The 20,968-nt window shown below is 54.0% G+C and overlaps 1 protein-coding gene across 1 annotated transcript; it reads right to left on the reverse strand.

Moving 5' to 3' along the window:
- Nucleotides 1–2,421: 2,421 nt before the first annotated feature.
- TRIM27 (tripartite motif containing 27) lies at nucleotides 2,422–20,751 on the reverse strand. The gene is made up of 8 exons (XM_059399615.1): nucleotides 20,233–20,751; nucleotides 18,977–19,072; nucleotides 15,920–16,150; nucleotides 8,858–8,880; nucleotides 7,063–7,178; nucleotides 6,921–6,953; nucleotides 5,646–5,672; nucleotides 2,422–4,035 (listed from the first exon to the last, which is right to left on the reverse strand). Exons 1-8 carry the CDS (start codon nucleotides 20,650–20,652, stop codon nucleotides 3,440–3,442), a joined length of 1,542 nt encoding a protein of 513 aa, XP_059255598.1. The 5' UTR covers nucleotides 20,653–20,751; the 3' UTR covers nucleotides 2,422–3,439.
- Nucleotides 20,752–20,968: the final 217 nt, after the last annotated feature.

Raw genomic sequence — 20,968 nt, forward strand, 5'->3', positions numbered from 1 at the left:
GCTGCGTAATTGTGTCATTTGAATCAAGGAATCGTCACCCAACATTAGTGCACGAAGAGAGAAACTTCGAAGTTTTTTGATTTTGCTGGGAGGTGTCTGACCTCCATCTACCCTCTGACTGGGACTGCAGACGATGGGAGGCACGGACAAACGGCTCATTCGCTGTCAGGACAGCGATTAGCTTTCCATCTCCTACACAGCACCGGTGTTGGGCACTTACCCCAAGTGTTTCTCATCTTCTGCACTGCACGTCCTGGGGGCAGGACCCATGTTGTTTCCTCTTGTTCTCCGCCCTGGCCTATTCCAGGGCGAGGTGCTCTTCTCAGCCTGCCAGGCCAGTATCCGACACAACAGGGGCAGCTGCAGACAGACAGCAGTAAATATCCTGAGGCAGCAAGGCCTAACCAGTGAGTGGTTGAAGTCCTGCTGCCTAATCAACAACGTCTGGCCTTCTGAGGAAAGGGCAGGAGCCAAAAGGATGGTACTGGGCCCCGCGTGTGCCTTGAGGGCCCAAATCCTGATTCAATGAATTCAGATGTTGCCTACCTTTTGGCAGATGCGTAAATTTAGAATCATTTACAAGTTCATGCAACGTTATCCAAAATGGCAGGGTTTTTTGTTTTTTTTTTTTTTTAAGATTTTATTTATTTATTTGACAGACAGATCACAAGTAGGCAGAGAGGCAGCAGAGAGAGAGGAAGGGAAGCAGGCTCCCCGCTGAGCAGAGAGCCCGATATGGGGCTCATCCCAGGATCCTGGGATCATGACCTGAGCGGAAGGCAGCGGCTTAACCCACTGAACCACCCAGGCGCCCCAGGGTTTTTTTTTAATTAAAAATTTAAATAATGTTTGAATACCTAGGGACCCACAAGAACCAGAAGCTAACCAGTAACATACCCACCTCTCCCTCACACCTTTGCCATCATCCCACACTCCACTGGTAACCACAATCCTTTGCTCATACTATAAAACGGGTATCGTGGAGCGCCTGGGTGGCTCAGTGGGTTAAGCCTCTGCCTTCCCTCGGGTCATGATTTTGGGGTTGTGGGATTGAGCCCCACATCGGCCTCTCTCCTCAGTGGGGAGCCTGCTTCCCTGTCTCTTTGCCTGCCTCTCTGCCTACTTGTGATCTCTTTGTCAAATTTTTTTTAAAAAGGGTATCATGAGGTATGTGGTCTCTTGACAGCCCCTGACACCTCCCCCAGCATGGCTGGGAACAGTCACTCCTGAAAGCACATCCGTATCTTGCCGGGAGTCGTGTTGTTGAACCCGACACTCATCGCTGCTTTAGCTGCTGCGGCTGTTAGAAAAAATGCTGCTCCCAGAGCCCTGGGTGTCCTGGGGAGCCCTGTAAGCCCAGACAGCTCCAACACTGGCCCCAAGGACTGGGTGTCTGCGCCAAGGACATTTGCCCTGACGCCTGCAAGGCATCCTCTTTGCAAGCTCTTACTCCTTCTCCCTGCCCCGTGCACTAAGCTAGCGGAGACTGGAATGCAGTGTGGACTGGGACTCTCACCCAACGGCAGACCCTTACATGGAGTAGACAGCTCCTGGGAAGGGCAGATGGCCTGGTCAGTGGACCAGCACGGGAGGCTTCCAGCCCACGCTCTGCCTTCCCGTGCACGAGCGCATCATCTGCACATCCTGAGGGGTGGGGCAAGGTGTATGTGGTCAAATGTTCCATCTTGTTTGGTTCCTGGCTTGGCTGCTTCTGGGCTGTGCACCTTGGATGAGTGAGGTGCTCCCCTGTGCTTCCGTTTGTGCATCTGTAAATTAAGGGCAACCCTAGAAACTACTGTGTGCCTTGGTCCGTGTCTGTTAGAGTATTTTACCTGGCGTATGTATGTAAACAGCCCTTTCCACAGGCCCTGAGTGTATTAGCCCCTTTAACAGGATGAGATGAATAAATTAGGACCTCATTCATGATCTTCAAATACAGAACCTCAGAGCTCTGACAGGACTAAGTATAGACCACACAAATGTTGTCTTCTGAGGCCGTGTCCAGATGCAGAAAAGATCCAAACCCCTGGAACGAAGCTGTTCTCAGCCTGGTGCTGCCTCCTCAGCACAGGGTGGGTGACCTTTGCATCCCCAAGGGCGGAGGCTGGTGGCTCTCAGCCCTCTGATCTATGCCAAGCGTTGCTGCGTTAACCCACTGCCAGCTATAAAAAGGGCTGGAGAGAACCCTTTCCTACTGAGATTACAAGATCAGCCAGTACAGAGCTGCAGGCTTCTCCACGCCCTGAGACCGTGACATGGTACCACCAAGCAGTTTTATCGTCCAGTGTGACATAAAAGATTGGTCAGAGCAGGATTCTGGACCCACGAGGGAAATCAACAATCAACACCCTTAACCAAGGCCTTCACTCCCACCCCGACCTCCACCAACCCAGTCCTACCGAGAGTCAAAAAACAACAATGTAAACAACATCCATACTCACTTTATTTTCAGACAGAGGGCATGTATCCAAAGGGAAGCAGGACTAAGAACCACTGTGGGGGCCTGAAGTCATCTGCCTTAGCCTTCTGGCCCCAGAATGCCTCGTGACCCGATGGCCGTGGGGATGGAACTGCCCCTTGATGGTACACGTCTCAGAAAGGTCAATCCCCCCTTCCCCAATGGGGGCAGAGTCAATGGGCCCCCAGAATACTGCCTCAGAATCATTCCAGGGACGGCGTACAACTGACCGTCAGTCCACAAACGTGAGCAGGAGGGGATCCAGGGACCACGGATGGTGTTGGCAGAAAATTATCCTGGGTGAGGGGCGCCCAACACCAGGATGCACCTTCCGTTAGCATGAAGGGAGCAGACAGAGCCCTCGGAAAAGATGCAGAGGCAAAGAGCACATTGATTAGAACATTACCCCGGGACAGAGGTGGGGCCACTTCCCACCGTTACCGTCAAATAACTGTAAAGAATCAAAACACAGAGAAGCCTTTTTACTGGAGTTAATCAAACTACGGCAGAGTGGGAGTCAGGGCGGAGGTCCTATTCCCAAAGGAAATACTGGGACAGGGGGAGCCATGCTCACAGGGCCAGGTAGGTCCACTCTAAGTCCTCAGAAAGGAGCCCTGGTCCGGAAAACAGCAAACATCCACGATCACTATGTGGGGCTGAACCGGGGGGAGCCAGGTGAGCCGCGGCGAGGAATCTGCTCTGGCTCTCCAAGGTCAGCCCTGCTCTTTACCCCTCCAGTGACGCACAGAACCAAAGCGTGGAAACACCGGAGGTGGACGTCGGGTGTTTATGTCTGGGCAATCTTCTGACAGTTTGCATGGGAAGGGAGAGGGCAGTGGACGCCCGTCTCCCACGGCAGGGTCACGGGAGCGGCGAGGACATCCAGCTGTGACACGCGGGAAGAGGCAAGGCAGCCAGACGCCTTGGGCCTGGGGCAGGGTCACGGCCAACAGCCCTCCCGGCCCCAGCTCGCCGCCTGCCTCACGGGGAGGTCTCCATGGAATGAGCATGATTGCCAACGTGGCCAGAAAAGCCATCGATGCCGCTCATGGGGCAGATGATGAGGGGGGCCGCGCTCTTCCCCCCCGAGTAACTCAGGCTGAAGTAGGGCCGGACAGGCCCACAGAAGGTGGCGTGAGAGAAAGTGAAGGTGTGACACCTCTCGGTCACGTTGTAGAAGGAGACCTCGCCAGCATCATAGTCCAGGAAAATGCCCACCCGCTGGAGGGGGGTCCGCAGGGGGAGGGCAGTCATCGGGGAGGTGAGAGCCCAGTACTCCTTCCCATACCACAAGGACACTGCCCAGAATCCGTTCTGGGGGGCCGAGGTGACTCCGCCTTTCCTGCACACGGAGTCTTCGCAGACACCTATGGTCCACTTGGCTTTATCTCCCACCTCCACCTCCCAGTAATGTCTCCCAGCGATGAAGCACGGAGAGCCCAGGACACAGGGGAACAGATTGAACCGCTCAGGGTTGTCAGGCAGGTCCTGCTGGAGGTAACTGTACCGCACTTGCCGCAGGTTATCGGAGAGGATCAGGCTGGGGTAGGCCGTGTCTGGGTCCAGGGTCACGTCCACTGCGGAGACACAGCGGGGGACGGGGCGGTCAGCCAAGGGCTGGGCGCACAGCGGAGGACACCCAGCTCGTGTCCCACCTCCCCCCCGAGAAGAGAGCACGCCCACCCCACGAGAGGCTGCGTTCTCTCATGAAGGTCATCCTGGAGTTTACGCTCCAGAAACTGTCTGCGTTGGCCGACTGCCTTTCTAAGCCAACAAACGTGGAAAGTACTGATTTTCACCTCTGCTCCCTTTTTTAAAAACACCTTAAGCCCCATTATCCATTATAAACTGAATTCCCTACTTAAATTTTAGCATTCTGGGTATGTGAACAGGGGACTGCAAACCTGTATCACTCGGGCGCAGCCGGCCGGGCGTCCGACTCTTAGTTGCGGCTCAGGTCCTGATCTTAGGGTCCTGGGACCGGCCTGGGACAGGCTCTGTGTTCAGTGGGGGGTCTGCCTGGGCTTCTATCCCTCCCTCTCTCTCTGTCCCTCCCTACCACTTGTTACACACACACACTAAGATAAATAATCTTTAAAAACAAACAAAAACCCACAATCACTATGTTACACCCCCCATTCCACGAGCTCTGACTCACACCTGCCAACTCCATCATCCTTTTCTAAGGTCCACGCAACCCCGCATCTCCCTCCAAGGGCCGCTGCTCACCAGCCTTCACCCTCGCCCTCTCCCGAACCTAAACCCATCCTTCCCGTCCTGGTTTTCCAGTCTTGCTCAGGCTAAACACTCCCAACACGGTGTCCCCGGACCACGGCTCAGGCGGGCTGAAGGACTCCCACGGAATGTTCGTGATGAGCAACCATGGAGGGACCAGGAGCGCCAGGTCCCAGATTCGTGTTCACCCACCCACCCGTGCACAGCAGTCACCGCTCTGTCCCCCACGCCATGGGTGTGCTCCCTAATCAGACAGTGAACTCCAGGCTCTTTCACACCCCCACAAAAGCCTACATGATGTTCGATACTGTGGGACATGCGCACGGTCTCCAGCTAACACTTGCTGAAAGAACGAAATATGGACCACACGGGAGGGCATCATGGAAAGGACACCCGTTGCAGGCCTCTCTCCACGAGGGTGCTGCGTCACGACAGGAAGTACACACCCAAGATGCGAACACCCCCAGGACCACAGAACTACCCAGTCCCCGACCCTCCGGTGACGGTGACAGTCAAGGAGAGCTTCCACTCCTGCCCCGGCACAGGGAAGGCATGACCCGAGATCCCCACACTATCCCGCACTCAGGAGAAGAGCCGAACCCCCTAACTCTTTCTGGAAGGATGACTGCTTTCTGCAGAGCACATGCTGCCCTGAGGGCAGGCGAGCAGGCAGAGCCCCTGTTTGAGGACTGCACTTTCTACTCAAGCACCTGACCTTGATTTCCTCCTACTCCAAAGGCCACCAGCTTCAGCTCTGAGACATTTTAGGAGGCAAAGATACTGTAAACACATAGGAACAATCAATGGTTTTTTCATGGTTGCTGTTTATCTCTTTGATACACGTCATCTAGAGAACCCCAATTCAGGCAATTTCCAAGATCATTCACAACCACGGTTAGGTGTTTAGGAGTTTCACTCCTGTTTCCATCACCTCCTTGTCTCCATCACCTACCTGAGTATAACTGAGCTTCCCTCAATTCTGAAAGAACAAGAGAGAAGAAGTTACAGACCTGTGAGTATTTCCAAGAACTACCGAACCGAACCACCAGAGCCTGCGTGAAGCCATGGTCTCAGGAGACAGCCTGGGACTGCTGTCGTGGCCATGGGCTGTCATCGGCCTTGGGCTGCCGTCTCTACCAACGTCTGACTCCATCGTTCAACCAAGAGCCCTAAAGGAACAGGGACTGGGAACTTTGGGTGGAAGGTAACCATGTGCCTGAGACGGGGAGCAAACGGGGTCAAACTCAGCCAAGATCAAGGACTCCTCCCTCCAGCGGGCAGCTGGCCCTGCAGCGGGAAACACGGTTCCATGTCCCCAGTCATGCGCAACTCTTGGCTCTCCGAAGCCACCTGTTCCATGGCTGGGGGGCTCCATGTGTGGTTGTCCACCACCATGGGGGGGTGAACACCACTCCCTTGACCGGCACTTAACAGCGGACAAAGCATGTTCACAAGCAAGCTCTCATGAGCCTTTTAAGTGGCAGGAGAGAAGGAGAAATCAGTGTGAACCAGTCAAGGAAAGTCCTGCCTTCTGGTGTCACCCACTGTGTCTAGGGCGGCCTGTCCCTATTTGTGTGATTGTGGAAGACACCAGAGTGTCTCCTACATATGTATTTGGAATGATAAAACGCAAACAAAGTCTTAGGATACACTGCACAGGAAATCCCCTGAGATTAGGGGATTTGTGATTCGTAACAAAGAAAAAAAGGGTTTCCTTATTTCAGATCCCAATACACCGTCCAGGAATTTGAGCATTTAGGATTCAGCCAACTCTTTATTGAATGTGGCTCACGAAGAGAAAATTTTACATTTAGAAGGCCTTCCCTTGAATACCTAAGCCACTGTATGTAGTAAGCGCGGCTTGACCCCCTCCATCCTGGCCGGCACCAACGCCCGTGAGCGGGAGGAGCCCGGCAAATTACAACTTTAAACGCTGCCTCAAATGAAATGCAGCCAGGATAGTTTCTGTTCATTCTTCTTCCCAATTAAAGAAAGAATTAAGCAAATTCTGGATTAATTTTCAGATTGCCCGTTTTTCAGCCCCATTAACAGAGACTGAGAACTGAGTATGCACGAGGCCATTAACTGAAACACAGAAGAGGAAGACTCAGAAGATCAGAGAGGCTGCCGGGGGGTGTCCCCCCTGCCTGACCCCCGGCTTTTAAAGCACATGTCTATCTTCCCAGGAAACTTCAACATCAAAAGCCCAGTAAATACATAAATTTACCTTGGATTTTCTCCATATCTGACTGCATTTTTTCTAAGGGGAGAAAAGAAGACAGTCAGTTTTCATCCCACACCTGGCTGAGGCAAGACAGACATCCAGAGCACGAATGCATTCCCCCGACGGACGCCTCTTCTCCTATTACCTGTGAACTGCTTCAGGCTCTCGGTCAGGAATAGACATTTCTGCGCAAAAATGTGGATTTTCTCTTGCAGATCTGGAGGTGTGATCCAGGGCTCAGGGATCCTGATTCTTTCCGCTCTAAAATTAAAAAAAAAAAAAAAAAAGTAAATCCCTCCCCCAACCCGACACCTTGTAGAGCCCAAAGCCCGGGTTAAGCCAACCGGCAGTCTCTCAAGCGCAGCCATGCCAGCTCCCCCCACCTCCTCCTAGACTGTACCGCTCTACACGGGAGCAGGAGAAACAGCTTACTCATGGTCACTACCTCCACAGCCCCTAGCTCATGGATTTTCAAATGGCTCATCCTCAAAAAGGGTTACGGAACTAAACTGAATACAAGGCTGACCTTGCCAGAAAGCCCTGGATTCCTAGACAAGATCCTAGAGATCCAGAGTGGGCAACATCCCAGAGCCCTCTGGTTCCCAAAACGGTGAGAACCCTCCAGACAGGCACCCGCCCTGCTCAGGTCCATGGCGAAAATGGACTGCCGGATGCCTGCCCCGTATCCCGTCTCCCATCACCCAAGTTCTACAGGGTTCATGGCTGCCCAGTCTAGATGTGACCCTGTGACTGAGTTCTGCCCAGTAAGAGGTAAGGAGTGTCCTGTGGCAGCTTGAGAAGCCTGCCGAGAAAAGGACTGTGCTGGGACTTCTCTCCCCTGTGCCGGGGGGCATCCCAGCAACCATCACACTGTCATCTCGGGCTGTCCCATCGAGGCAGGAGAGTGAAGGGAAGGAGACCAGCAGCCCAGCCCAGGGGTCCCTACCTGCACACTTCCTACATGGCGACATCGTCTTAAATTATGTTTAAGCCTTAAGCCAATGACATTTTGGGATTCCTGTCTCATACAGCCACAGCCAAACACTAACATCATGGAGTGCGAGGCTCTGGACCTCTGTATCCCAGTGCTGGACCAGAACCAGACTGGCCTCAGACAGCAAAACTGACAAGTCAGGGCAGTAATCGCTGGGGCATCTGGCTGGGGCTGGACACGCACTAACTCCTCTCCCTCAAGACCCTCAACTCTACCCACACAGTCTACCCCCTGCACTTGCAGCTGACCTACTCCACCTCCACGGCCCTGCCCGGCCCCTCAAACGCTCTCACGCAGCCCCGCAGCCCGCCTCTGGAGGGTCTTCCCTGTCCAGTATCTGAGCCAGCTTCAAAGCCAGTCTCTGCCCTGTGGGCACTCCTGCAGAAGGAGCACGCTCCCCACGCTGGCCCCGCTGGCCCGCGCGGCCGCCCCAGCATCCGGCCCACTCGGAGCTCTTCTCACTCCACAGCTGCCGCCGCCGCGCAACAATGAGAACAAGGGCCAGGACCCAGGAAACTCACACGATCGGTAACTCTGAGCCAGTCACACTCTTCTAAGACCGTATTTTCCTCACAGAGGGACTGGGGTGGGGGGTGGGGGTCACTGGGGGAGGACTCTGAAACCTGGAGGCAGCGAGGACCACAAGAAACCCTGCACTGTGCCCACGTGTGTAGGAGCCTCCACTCTCGCCAGGGCTACGTCCTCACGAACCATGGCAGCCCCAGCCGCCCACACCCCCTCCCGGCTTGTCCGGACGTCCTGAGCTTTATGGAGAACTGGTCCATCCAGCTCTGTGTACTCGAGTGACTTGTGCAGAGACGGGCAGGGAACATGTTGCTCTGGTGAGCTGTCCTTCTCCGGCTCTGGGCTCCTTCCAGGGTTCACGAGCACAAGGCAAAAACAGCCTCTTCACTTGCTTTAACACTGGGGAGGGGGAATACGGTACCTGCTCAGTGTGTCCCCGATGTCCTACAAGAGAAAGGAAAAGGAGGATCATGAGAAGTCGTAACTTCAGTTCTCTTTCAGCTGTTTGCTGAAAACCCAGCTAACCTGACCCTCCTGCGAGAAGCCAGGGGGACAAGGAACAGGACCAGGACTCAGAGTCTAGGAGCAAGAAATCTGGGAGGTGCCATTCACTACCCCGGCATTTCTGTGTCCTGCTCCTGCCCCACCAGCCAAGGATCTCACAGTTTCAAACTTCCTAACGAGCGCTCCACCTGTGAACCACAACAGCCTACCTGTCCAGCTTTCTTTGACTTTTTATTGTGAAATAATTTCAAATCTGCAGAAAAGCTGCTAGCACAGAGCTCCTGTATATTTCTTCCCAGATTATTATACCCATGTTTATATTCAGAACCATTTGAGAGATCACTCTTTACATTCTATAATGTGTCCCTGCCCCCTTAGCCTTCTGTATTTCCTAAGGGCAAGTACATTTTCTTATGCAACTACAGTAGCTATAAGCAACAGTGATCTAAAGATCACTGAATCAACGGCCTAAATGACCTTTATCTAACCCACAGTCCAGAGCCCAGTCGGACCAGTCTTAACGAAGCGCCTCGCAGCTGCCCCCTCCATGGCCCTTCTGCACACACAGCATCACGACACATATCTCGAACAGTCCTTTCGCACCAATCTCTTTCGTGGCAGTGCCATAGGTTTCACGCACGCTGTGTCGTCGTCTACAGGCGGCCATCCCTCCACGGCCTGTCAGTTCTTCCCCATGTGACTAAGGCCAGGCTGTATCATCTTTGGCTAGTGCATGGTATGTCCTTCTAAAGGTACATGATATTAGCTTGCCCCTGACTGGCTCTATTTTGATGGCCGTATAGCTACTATCTTTCCTTTTGTAACAAAGAACCAATCAAAAAGTGATACTTTCAAATTATGTTAATACTCCAACCCTTATCAGACTTCCTTACCAGATTTAGCATCCATTGATAATCACTGCCTGAATTACCTTTTACTATAATGGTTATTAAAGGGTCATTGGCTAGCTTCAAAATTCCTTCTTTATTAATCGACATTTTACTAGGAGTGATTTCCCCATTTATTATTATATGGACCCATATATTCTTATTTAATTTAACAGGTTATAATCCATCACTGTTTGTTTTTATTTTGGTGCTCAAGAAGTCTGAAACTGGGTCAGAGTCTCCGTCACTTTCTTCCTATCTCTTCCCACCCCATTTCCCCCATTCCCATCTGGTTTATCCTTCCCGTTCCCTCTGCAAAAATAAGCAGATACGTGATGTTCCAATTATCTTTTTTCTTACACAAAAAGTAGCACACTCCATATTTTCTGTACTATGACTTTCACTTAACAGCACATTTCTGGAAACCACTATCAGTTCAGAGGTTATGCTCCCTACTCTTCTGCACAGTTGCATAGTATTCCACTGCATACACACACAGTTGGTTCAACCACCTTTTCTTGGTTTGGAAGGTGGTTCCCCCCATATTTTGCAGTTACAATGTTACACTGAGTACCTTGTATGTGTATATTTCTGTACCTACTTTCATACTTAACTATTTCTTCAAGGTAAATTCCTGAAAGGACTCTTGGTCAAATTCTAACTGCATGTATACTTTTGTTAAATGCTGCCAAAACAGTTGGTCTTCCCACCACTATGTGAGACTTCTCTCCCACATCCTTGCTAACGGCGTACCGAATTAAGAAAATTTTGCTATTCTAGGGGCGCCTGGGTGGCTCAGTGGGTTAAAGCCTCTGCCTTCGGCTCCGGTCATGACCCCAGTGTCCTGGGATCAAGCCCCGCGTCAGGCTCTCTGCTCAGCGGGGACCCTGCTTCCCTCTCTCTCTCTGCCTGCTTCCCTGCCTACTTGTGATCCCTGTCTGTCAAATAAATAAATAAAATCTTAAAAAAAAAAAGAAAAGAAAATTTTGCTATTCTAATGGGGAAGAAAGGGTATTATAGTTTGGTTTTTAATTAGCATCTTATTAAAAGTACAATAGAACACTTTTTCACAAATGCATGGTCCAATTTCATATTTTTTTGCAAAGTGCCTATTCATATCTTTTGCTCATTTTTCTTTTTCTTTTTCTTTTTTTTAAGATTATTTATTTATTTATTTGAGAGAAGACAGTGAGAGAGAGCATGAGCGAGGAGAAGGTCAGAGGGAGAAGCAGATTCCCCATGGAGCTGGGAGCCCGATATGGGACTCAATCCCGGGACTCCAGGATCATGACCTGAGCCGAAGGCAGTCGTCCAACCAACTGAGCCACCCAGGCGTCCCTTTTGCTCATTTTTCTACAGAACTTGACCCCCCCATTTTTTTAATGTTCTTTATATACTATTTTTGAATGTTCTTTATATATTATTTGTGATATTTGCTGCAATTTTCTTTCAAATTGGCACTGGTCTTTTGAAGACTTGTTATTTTAGAGAGAGTCTGTATGTGCACAGGAGCAGAGAGAGAGGGAGAAAGAATCTCAAACAGACTCCTGCTGAGCACGGAGGCTGACACGCGGCTCAGTCCTAGGGCACTGCAATCATGACCTTAGCCAAAATCAAGAGCTGGACACTCAACCAACTTAGCCACCCGGGCAGCCTGTGACACTGGTCTTCTGAACGGTTACAGTGTCTATGCGTTTTTCTGTGGTGCTATCATGCGCTGTCTTAGTTTGACCGGCATCACAGTACGTTTTCATGTCTAACAGCGCCAGCTCCCACCCCCAGTTCTTTGTTCTCAGTGTTTCCCAGCTATTTTTATGGGCTTACTTTTCTATCTGAAATGTACCATCCATTTGTCTAGCTCCAGATAAAGTGTTGTGTTGTGTTTTTGTTGGGATTGCATTAAGTTTATAAATTAACTTAAGATGAACTGATGGGATGATACTGACATGTCTTAGACAAGAACAAGAAATGTCTTTTTATTACTTCAAGTCTATCTTGTGTCCATCAGGAGTGTTTTATAATATTTTCCACACAGATTTTCACACACTGTAAGTTTATTCCCAGGTATTTTGCCTTTTTTTTTTCTTTTAAAGATTTATTTACTTATTTGACAGAAAGACAGAGATCACAGGTAGGCAGAGTGGCAGGCAGAGGGAGAGGTAGAAGGAGGCTCCCCACTAAGCAAAGAGGCTGATGCGAGGCTCAATCCCAGGACCCCAGGATCATGACCTGAGCCAAAGGCAGATGCTTAACCAACTGAGCCACCTAGGAGTTCTCTTCCGTTTTTCAATTGGAAATGGGGTATTCTTTCCTAAAATGTCTTCTAGTGGCTATCTGCACATACAAAGCCTGCCGATTTCTGTCTGTTAACCTTACTTCCTGCTGCCTTGCTGAATTCTTTAAATAATTTTAGCACTGATTCTTTACTTTATAATTATATAATATATATTCTCCAAATGATAGTTTAATGTCTTTTATAACGCTGTTCTTTTTCATTTTTTTCTTTTTAAGATTTTTATTTATTATTTGACAGACAGAGATCACAAGTAGGCAGGGGCAGGCAGAGAGAGAGAGAGGGAAGCAGACTCCCTGCTGAGCAGAGAGCCTGATGCGGGGCTTGATCCCAGGCATGATCTGAGCCGAAGGCAGAGGCTTTAACCCACTGAGCCACCCCTTTTTCATCCTTTTTTTAAAAAGATTTTATTTTTGGGATGCCTGGGTGGCTCAGTTGGTTGAGCAGCTGCCTTCGGCTCAGGTCATGATCCCAGCGTCCTGGGATCGAGTCCCGCATCGGGCTCCTTGCTCTGCAGGGAGCCTGCTTCTCCCTCTGACTCTGCCTGCCACTCTGTCTGCTTGCGCTCACTCTACCTCTCTCTCTGACAAATAAATAAATAAAAATAAAATCTTAAAAAAAAAAAAAAGATTTTATTTTTAAGTAAACCCTACACTCAACTCGGGGATCAAACCCTACCATGAGCTCGAGAGTCACCTGCTCCACCCACGGAGCCAGCCAAGTGCCCAGGCTTTCCCCATGCTTATGCTTGCAACTGCTTCATCTACACGGGCTGAAACCTCCGTACGAGTGTAACAGAGGCAGACAGCGGCGGGCATCTTGCCTCTTCCTGACCTCGGTGGGAACACATCTGAGTGTCTCCTCGAGGAAGACTTCGCTTGCTCTTCCAGGGACATTCGCCTCAGCCCTGTCTCCCTCTCATTCCACGTCCCCGACCCCCTCTTTCTTCTACAGAACGATCTCTTCAAAAATGTCCTCACGAATATCCTCCGCCTTAAAAAGAAACACTGAAGACCTCCAGGGCCCGACCCTGCAGTGCACAAACGCACGCCCGACGCGGCCCCAGCACAGGCGAGGCCGCAGCCGCCAAAGCACAGGCCAAGCCCGGGTCCGTTGGCGGCTCCCGGGCACCCGGCGGCGGGAACAAACCAGCAGCCCGGAGCTCCTGGACGCAGCCGGGAAGCGCGCAGGGCTCGTCCTGCAGCAGAGCCGCAGCGGCCCGAGAGAGGGACTGACACGCTCCAGGCGGATGAACCGTGACAAAAGGACTCGCCGTGAAAGAAATGGAAGGCGAGAGGCCACCTACCGCAGGCAAGGCCGGGAGACAGGCCGGACGAGCGACTGTTCAGCGACACACAGTGCCTTCTGCAGCGACGCCTGCGTTCCAGAGCGACACAACTGTGGTGACCGAACCCTCACTTCCTGACCTGCTGGACGCGACCGAGTCGCACACCCTGAAACGGCTGAAAGGACGAACTACTGCTGCACGGATTTTATAACCGGAACAGAGCAAACCCAGGCCCTCGGCTCCATCCTACGAAGCCCTGAGGTGGGCGCACCTGCATGTCCCGCGTCTGCACCGTGGCAGTCCCGTGAGCAAGCGTCACCCAGCCAGGCTGACCGGCCTGGGACACCCGCACTTGGCCGCCCGAGGAACCCCCGTGTCTCACAAGCTACCTGCGAACCGCTCCAGTCTTCGGAGCGTCTGTTGTCCTCAGGCCTGCTCACCGGCCGCAGGGAACCTGCTTTCCCACAACGGGAGAACGGAAGCCGCCGAACCGGGACTGCCCGCACCCGCCTGCCCGGAGACGATCTCCCAAAACCACCTCCTAGACGCGCGCCTCAGTCCCCTCCAGGCCTGTTTTCTCCGCGCAGCCGGGAGGGGCAAGTTCATCAATCACCGCTTCCCTGACTCTCCGAACCAGGATCCTGACCCAGACTCTTCTGCAGACTCTTTTCCACCAAGTTCAGCTCGTTTCTTCAAGCATCCCTCTCTGGGAGCCCCACCGGCCCACCGTCCTCATGGCCCTTCTCCCTGACAGTCACCTCCTCCCGCACCGGCCCTCACCCTGCCGGTCCCCACTGCCCCCAAGGCAGCCCCTGCCCAAACTGCTTACCGCAGCAGCCCCTCTGCCAGCATCAGTGACACCCACGGCTTTAAACCACTCGGATGTCAGCCCTAAGGGCCCGAGACTCTGCCGTCCACTCCCTCTTTCCTGGTCATACTCTGCGTCTCTGGCCAAGTGTTCCCACTGCAAACTCCTCCTTTTCTCCCTGACCATTAAATACTAGGGTTCACGAAGGCTCAGGGCCAGGCTTCTTAGGAGTCTGAAGCAGGAGCCAGGCAACTTTTTCCTAAAGGCTGGACGGTACATATTTTGGGTTTCGTAAGCCACGCGCCATCCGACAGGTACAACTCTGCTGGGCTGCGGCAGTGGAAGGTAAGCGCGCACAGTACCGTCCGGGGATGCGTGTGGCTAATGCTGACGTAGGGACAACGGAGCCTGAGTTTTATATGATTTCACTTATTGTGAGATAAAATGCTTCTGATTCTTCCCAATCATTAAAAACTGTAAAAATCAGGGATGCCTGGCTGGCGTAGTCGGTTAAGCACCTGCCTTTGACTCAGGTCATCTCAGGGTTCCGGGATCGAGTCCCACATCAGGCTTCCGGGATCGAGTCCCACATCGGGCTTCTTGCTCAGCAGGGAGCCTGCTTCTTCCTCTGCTGCTGCTCCCCCTGCTTATGCTCTCCCTCTCTCTCTAAGAAATAAAATCTAAACAAATTAATCTGTAAAAACCAGGGGTGCCGGGGTGAGGGGGCTCAATCGGTTAAGCATCCAACTCTTGACTTCAGCTCAGGTTATGATCTCAGGGTAGTGGGATCGAGCCCCCGGTCGGGCTCTGCACTGAGTGTGGTGCCGGCTTCAGATGCTGTCTTCCCCTCTCCCGCTGCCCCTTCCCCACTAAAAACAACAACAGAAACACCGAGAAAACAAAGAAACAAAAACACACAGAAAAAATCCCCAAACTGTGAACACCATGCTTAGCCTGCAGGACATACAAAAGCGGAGGGTGGGGCAGTTTGCTGACCCTTGCCCTAGGCCTCCAGGCCCTTCTTATGACCTTTATCAACCAACACCAGCCATCCCCACGGCTCACTTCTCTCCTGTCTGACCTCCACAGCAGACCATAAACTCCAGGAGAGCTACCTCACCACTCAATCCTGCTGCCTGGAACAGTGCCGGACCAGAACAGACAATTCACACGCACCGAAAGCACAGCAGCTCGTGTCCTGCGGTCCTGCTGAGGTCAGCGCAGCCGGATCGCCTGGGATCGCCCGGGATCGCCTGCACGACACCTAGCCGCACTGGACCACTCGGCCAGCCGCCCCTGCTCAAGGGCTCGCTATTTCGTGGCCGGGCCGGTACACACACAGATGTTCACATCACAAAATACTGCACTGAGACGGTCTCTAAATGGCATGGGGGCCGAACCCCTCATTCCATGGGGTCACTGGGCCCAGAGAGGTCAAGAGCCTTGCATGTGATCAGACCAGGTGGCGCGGGACGGGCCTGAGCCTATGGTACTCCTTTTGCCCTTTCTGTGAGACAACGCCACAGCCCGATCCAAGCCGTGGGGACCGGAGCTTCCGCGAGGCATGTCTTCCCTCTGACAAGCCGAGAGCTGAGCCAGGGCCCGGTAAGTGCCGGAACAGACGGGCAGGAAGGGCCCCGAGCCGCCCAGCAAAGCAGGAAGGGAGATATTCGGGCCGCCCCGGCGGCCGCCCCAAGTCTCACCTGCAGGAGCTCCCTGGTGGGCTGCTGCTGCTTCTCCTCCAGCTGCGCGATCAGGCCGCTCAGGTGGGAGATGTTGCAGGAGAACTGGGTGATGGCGCCGTTGATGCTGTTGTAGACGGCCAAATCCAGCTCCTCGAGCCGGGCCAGGAGGCGGTACTCGTGCTCCTTCAAGGAGTGGTAGAGCTGCTCGAACTCCCAGACGATCTTCTCCCTCTCCATCTGGGTCAGGCTCTGTGCGGGCGACAGGGAAGGGCACTGACCGGAGGGAAGGCTCCCCCAGAGCCGCTGTGTTTGCTCCCCACTCCCCAGCCCAAGAGCTCATCCTCTCATCCCAGCACCCCGTTCCCTCGCTCCCGGTGTCAGGCTGTGCGGACTGGACACACAGCGGCTGAGAGGCGAGTCGCCCGGGGATAATAAAGCTATCAGTCCCACGACAGTCGTCCCAGATGGGAGGCCAGGGCGGCCCACGCTGCGAGAACTGGTACAGCCTCCACAGGAGCACGGGGCACTCTTGTCCCCTGCGGCTGGAGAGCAGACGGGGCTTCCTGACAGGGAAACGACACTGGAAGGACGGGCAGAGGAGCCAACGATTCTGTCCGGCAGAGCCGTGAGCGCAGAGGGGGAGCCACAGAAGGTAAGAGGGTAAAACACCTGCCAGGCCAGCTGGGGCAAGACTTGTGGCAACTGGGAGCCACGGAAGACGCCGGGGAAGGGATGGGGTCAGCCAGGTGCCGCGCGGCGGTGGACCGGGACACTCCATCCTCGGACGGGGACTGGGACCACGGCCCTGAGGCCCTTCCTGTGTAGCCCAGACCCCGTTTCTGGCTCCCAGCAGTGTTCCTCAACCACCCCTCTCAGCCATGGGTGCGGCTCCTTCTCCTGCAGATTTGTTTCTGAAGCCAAGGTGCCCTTCCTTCTCCCCCAGCGCCCCCTGACAGGACTCTAGGGCTCTGTGCTCAAGAAATTGTCAGCAACTCTCTTTCTTTACTCCTGAGGAAGGAAGATTTTGGGGGGCACGGCCATACGTGGCCCACAGAGCCAAAAACACTGTCCAGCCCTTTCCGGAAGCTTGTTGACACTTGCTCTCAGCTCCCCTCCCCGAGAATCTTCCCGTTAACGGTCCCCTCTGTCCCTCTCACAGCCCTTCCTGAGCACTCACTGGGCAGCACACACCTTCCTTCCAAGTCGCTTTGGTAAGGTTACAGCTCCCTTCAGCTAGAGCCTTTCAAAGACACAAGTGATACAACGTAACCCTAGAAATGGAAAACTAAGGGGCACCTGGGTGGCTCAGTGGGTTAAAGCCTCTGCCTTTGGCTCAGGTCATGATCCCAGGGCGGTGGGATCCAGCCCCGCATCGGGCTCTCTGCTCTGCAGGAAGCCTGCTTCTTCCTCCCTCTCTCTGCCTGCCTCTCCGACTACTTGTGATCTCTGTCAAATAAATAAATAGTATCTTAAAAAAAAAAAAAAAAAGAAAGAAAGGGGGGGGGGGGCCTGGGTAGCTCAGTGGGTTATGTCTCTACCTTTGGCTCAGGTCATGATCTCAGGGTCCTAGGATCGAGCCCCACATTGGGCTCTCTGCTCAGCAGGAAGCCTGCTTCCCCCTGTGTCTCTCCTGCCTGCCTCTCTGCCTACTTGTGATCTCTCTCTCTCTATCAAATAAGTAAATAAATAAAAATCTTAAAAAATAAAAGAAAAAGAAATAGAAAACTAAAGCTGAAATTGACCGTAAGGAACAACTGATTCTCAGCTTCTAGAAGGGGCAGCTCCTGGGGGACTGGTTCGTTGGGGCGGCGGAGGGGGAACGAGGGGAAAACAATTCTGCCCAGCGTGGAACTCCCTTGGAAGGCAGGACATTTGGCATCTCTGCCCTCCCTCCCCAGTGACTCAGTTCCTCGAGTGACAACCAAAGGGACAGCCACACGCCACAGGAGGGCAGGAGAAGGCAGCACCAGCCTTGATGAAAAACCGCAGGTCGAGTCCAACGTCCTCACTCCACAGAGGAGGAAGCAGGCAGAGACGGTGTACCACGCTCCCCGTCTTTCCCGCAGGGAGGGTCAGAATCAGGAAGCATGTCTAAGTGTCCTCTCCGGGAAGGGCTTTTTCTGCCCTGACAGCCCTCCCACAGGGGATACAATGGCTGTGTGTTGGGGGATTCTATGCAGGCCCGCCAGGAGACTGTCTAACCGGCAGCCCTGTTTTCAAGCTCGGGGAGATGAGGTCTTGGGGGGGTGGGGGAGTGTGGGGGCAGAACAAATGGTGGAATCCGACATTCCCTGCCCAAAAGTCCTTTATGACACCCTGGCCAGGACTGACAAAACCTCACAAGTTTGTTAACAGTTTGCTCCTCTTGAGAATTTCTCATATTTTATTTACTGTTAAAAAAAACAGAACTGGGGGCATCTGGGTGGCTCAGTGGGTTAAAGCCTCTGCGCTCAGGTCGTGGTCCTGGGGTCCTGGGATCGAGCCCCGCATCAGGCTCTCTGCTCAGCGGGGAGCCTGCCCCCCCCACCGCCTCTCTACCTACTTGTGATCTCTGTCAAATAAATAAAATCTTAAAAAAAAAGAAAACTACTTGAGCACCTCTGTGGTGCATATAAGGATTTATTATAAAAGTCTCCATATTTTTTTTTTAAATTTTTGGTTGTCAGAACAAAAGCCCCTTATATCCCTATCACAAAAGGGCACATCCGTCGTCCCCTCCTCAGCCACCGTCAGCAGCCATCTGCAGAATGGCACCAAAGGAGGCTAACTGTGCCCAAGAACTTCCCCTATATCAGTGTCGTCAAGGATCAGCCCTGATCTACACAAGACTAGCGGGATAAACTTCCGATAGGTCAGATCCCCACAGGTTCCAACTCAGCTCTTCTATCTCTTCCCCCCGAAAGTGGGACTCCTCTGGTTCTCCGGGTGAGCCCCCCACTCCCACCTGGGGCCGTCTCACCCACAGCTGAAGTTCTGGGCGTCCTGATGGGGTAAGGGTAAGGGAAGTAACATCAGCCTTACAAAACACAGTGGCCCGCAGAAGCGGTGTCATCTGTGAATTCCACACCCCCTTACCAAGAGTTCAGCCCGTGCCTGCTCCCCCTGTGCCCGACGCCTCTTCTTTAAGTCCTTCACTCTTTTCAGGTGGTCCAGCTGGTTCTGGATTTGCTCCTGAGAAAAGCAAAACAGGTGCACAGTTCAAGATTAGACAGACCTTAGCATCAGCACGGCTCATGTGCTTATCACGTGCAACCAGTCCTCAGGCCACATCCCTGCTTAGCGCCTGTCCTTGGACTTCCTGCCATCGGCAGGGCACAAAGGTCTCCACACCTCTCTGTGGCAGTCTGTGTGTGTCTTAAACTGGTGGGTCACCTGCCCATCCCTGGACGGATACCGCACTGCTCAACGGAAAGGTGAGTGGGCTGTGAGGCTTAGAGCTGGGTTGTGGCTCTCCACAGACACATAGAGAGAAAATGAGTTAACTTCTCATTTTCCTCACATGTGGCATTGGCGAATACCACCTTCCCAACCTACTCCAGAGGTACTGCCAGTGTAAAACAATATATCCGAGAGTACCATGAATACTAAGTGATTAGTTATGCACAAACGTACACACATTTAAACATAACTGTATACCCTTCTGTCCTCCAGCGGGCGAATACACAGACAACAGAATGTTGCCTTACAACTGTTCTAGTCAACACTTTGTTTCCATGTCATTGTTTGGCCGTGCGCCTCCACCGGTCCAAGGGTTCACAAAGAGCTACCGACTCATTTGATTTCGTGTAATCTTCATGGTAATTGTGTAATCTGGTTAAAGGACTTCAGCGGGAAAGAGCTGCTCTTTTCCATGGGCTTCTAGAACAGGCCGGAGCGCAGGGAATGGCTGGGGAGATGCTCACAGACTAAGTGATAGGCACTTGCGGGCGGGGCACACAGCCAGTTGACGTCCGAGTGTGTTTTGTGTGAGATCACCCGTGATCCGATAGGAGCACGAGCGTGGCGGTGGGTGCCTGCTTTTACGCACATCCTTTACACCGTCGGGGAGCGGGCGTGTTCTCGGTGCGTAACGTGCCGGAGCGCGGGGAGACCCAGGGGCCCCGGAGGGGAGAGGGGAATGGCGGGGGGTGGGGACACTTCTGGCTTCCTCACCAGCTACAGGTTCTCCCAAATCTGAGTGCGGAGGCTCTGGAGCGGACAGAGAGGAAATGACGGCTGTGAACCACACGTCCGGCTCAGCCATTTTCTAGGCGGAAAAGAGGAAGCCCCTTGGCTCTCTCCTCCCTTTGTCCGCTCGCGCTCCCGCCCCTCCCTCGCCGCGCCGCCCTCACCTTGAAGCCCTCCACCGCCTCCTCGAGCGGCAGCACGCTGTGGCCGCGGTGCTCGCGGGAGCGGTCGCACACCACGCAGATGGGCATCTGGTCCTCCTCGCAGTACAGCTTCAGCGGCTCGCGGTGCTTCTCGCACACGCCCATCTCGCCCCCGGGCCCCGACGGCCGCTCGGTGCGCAGCTGCTTCACCAGCTGGGTCACGTTGGCCAGGTGCCGGTTGGGCCGCATGTGCCGCTGCGGGAAGGTCTCCCGGCACTGCGGACACGACACGTTGGTCTCCGCCGCGCCCCAGCAGCGGGTGAGGCACGCGCAACAGATGTTGTGGCCGCAGTCGAGCATCATGGGCTCGGCGAAGTACTGCAGGCACACGGGGCAGGTGGTCTCCTGCTGCAGGCACTCGGCCACGCTCCCGGAGGCCATGGCGCGGGCCCGCGGGGGCGCACGGGCATGGGCCCCGGCGCCCAGCTCTGCGCGGAGCCCAACTCTGCCGCGCGCCCTCCCGCTCGCGGCTTCCGGGCGGCGCGGGGAGGCGGGCGGGCGGAGGGCGGCGCCTCCCGGCCCGGATCCCGGGCGCGCGCGCGCGTGCGGGTCCCCGGCGTGGCTCGGGCCTCCCTGCGCCGCGGTGCCCCCGCCGCCCGGGCCTGGGGGGTCGCGCGGCCCCGCCGAGCCCCGCGGCTGCGCGAGGGGCCGCCGAGGGGCGCCGCCGGCCGGACTCGCGCAGCCGGCGCTCGGGGCG

Source organism: Mustela nigripes, chromosome 5, assembly GCF_022355385.1.
Source record: "Mustela nigripes isolate SB6536 chromosome 5, MUSNIG.SB6536, whole genome shotgun sequence".
Classification (NCBI taxonomy): Eukaryota; Metazoa; Chordata; class Mammalia; order Carnivora; family Mustelidae; genus Mustela; species Mustela nigripes.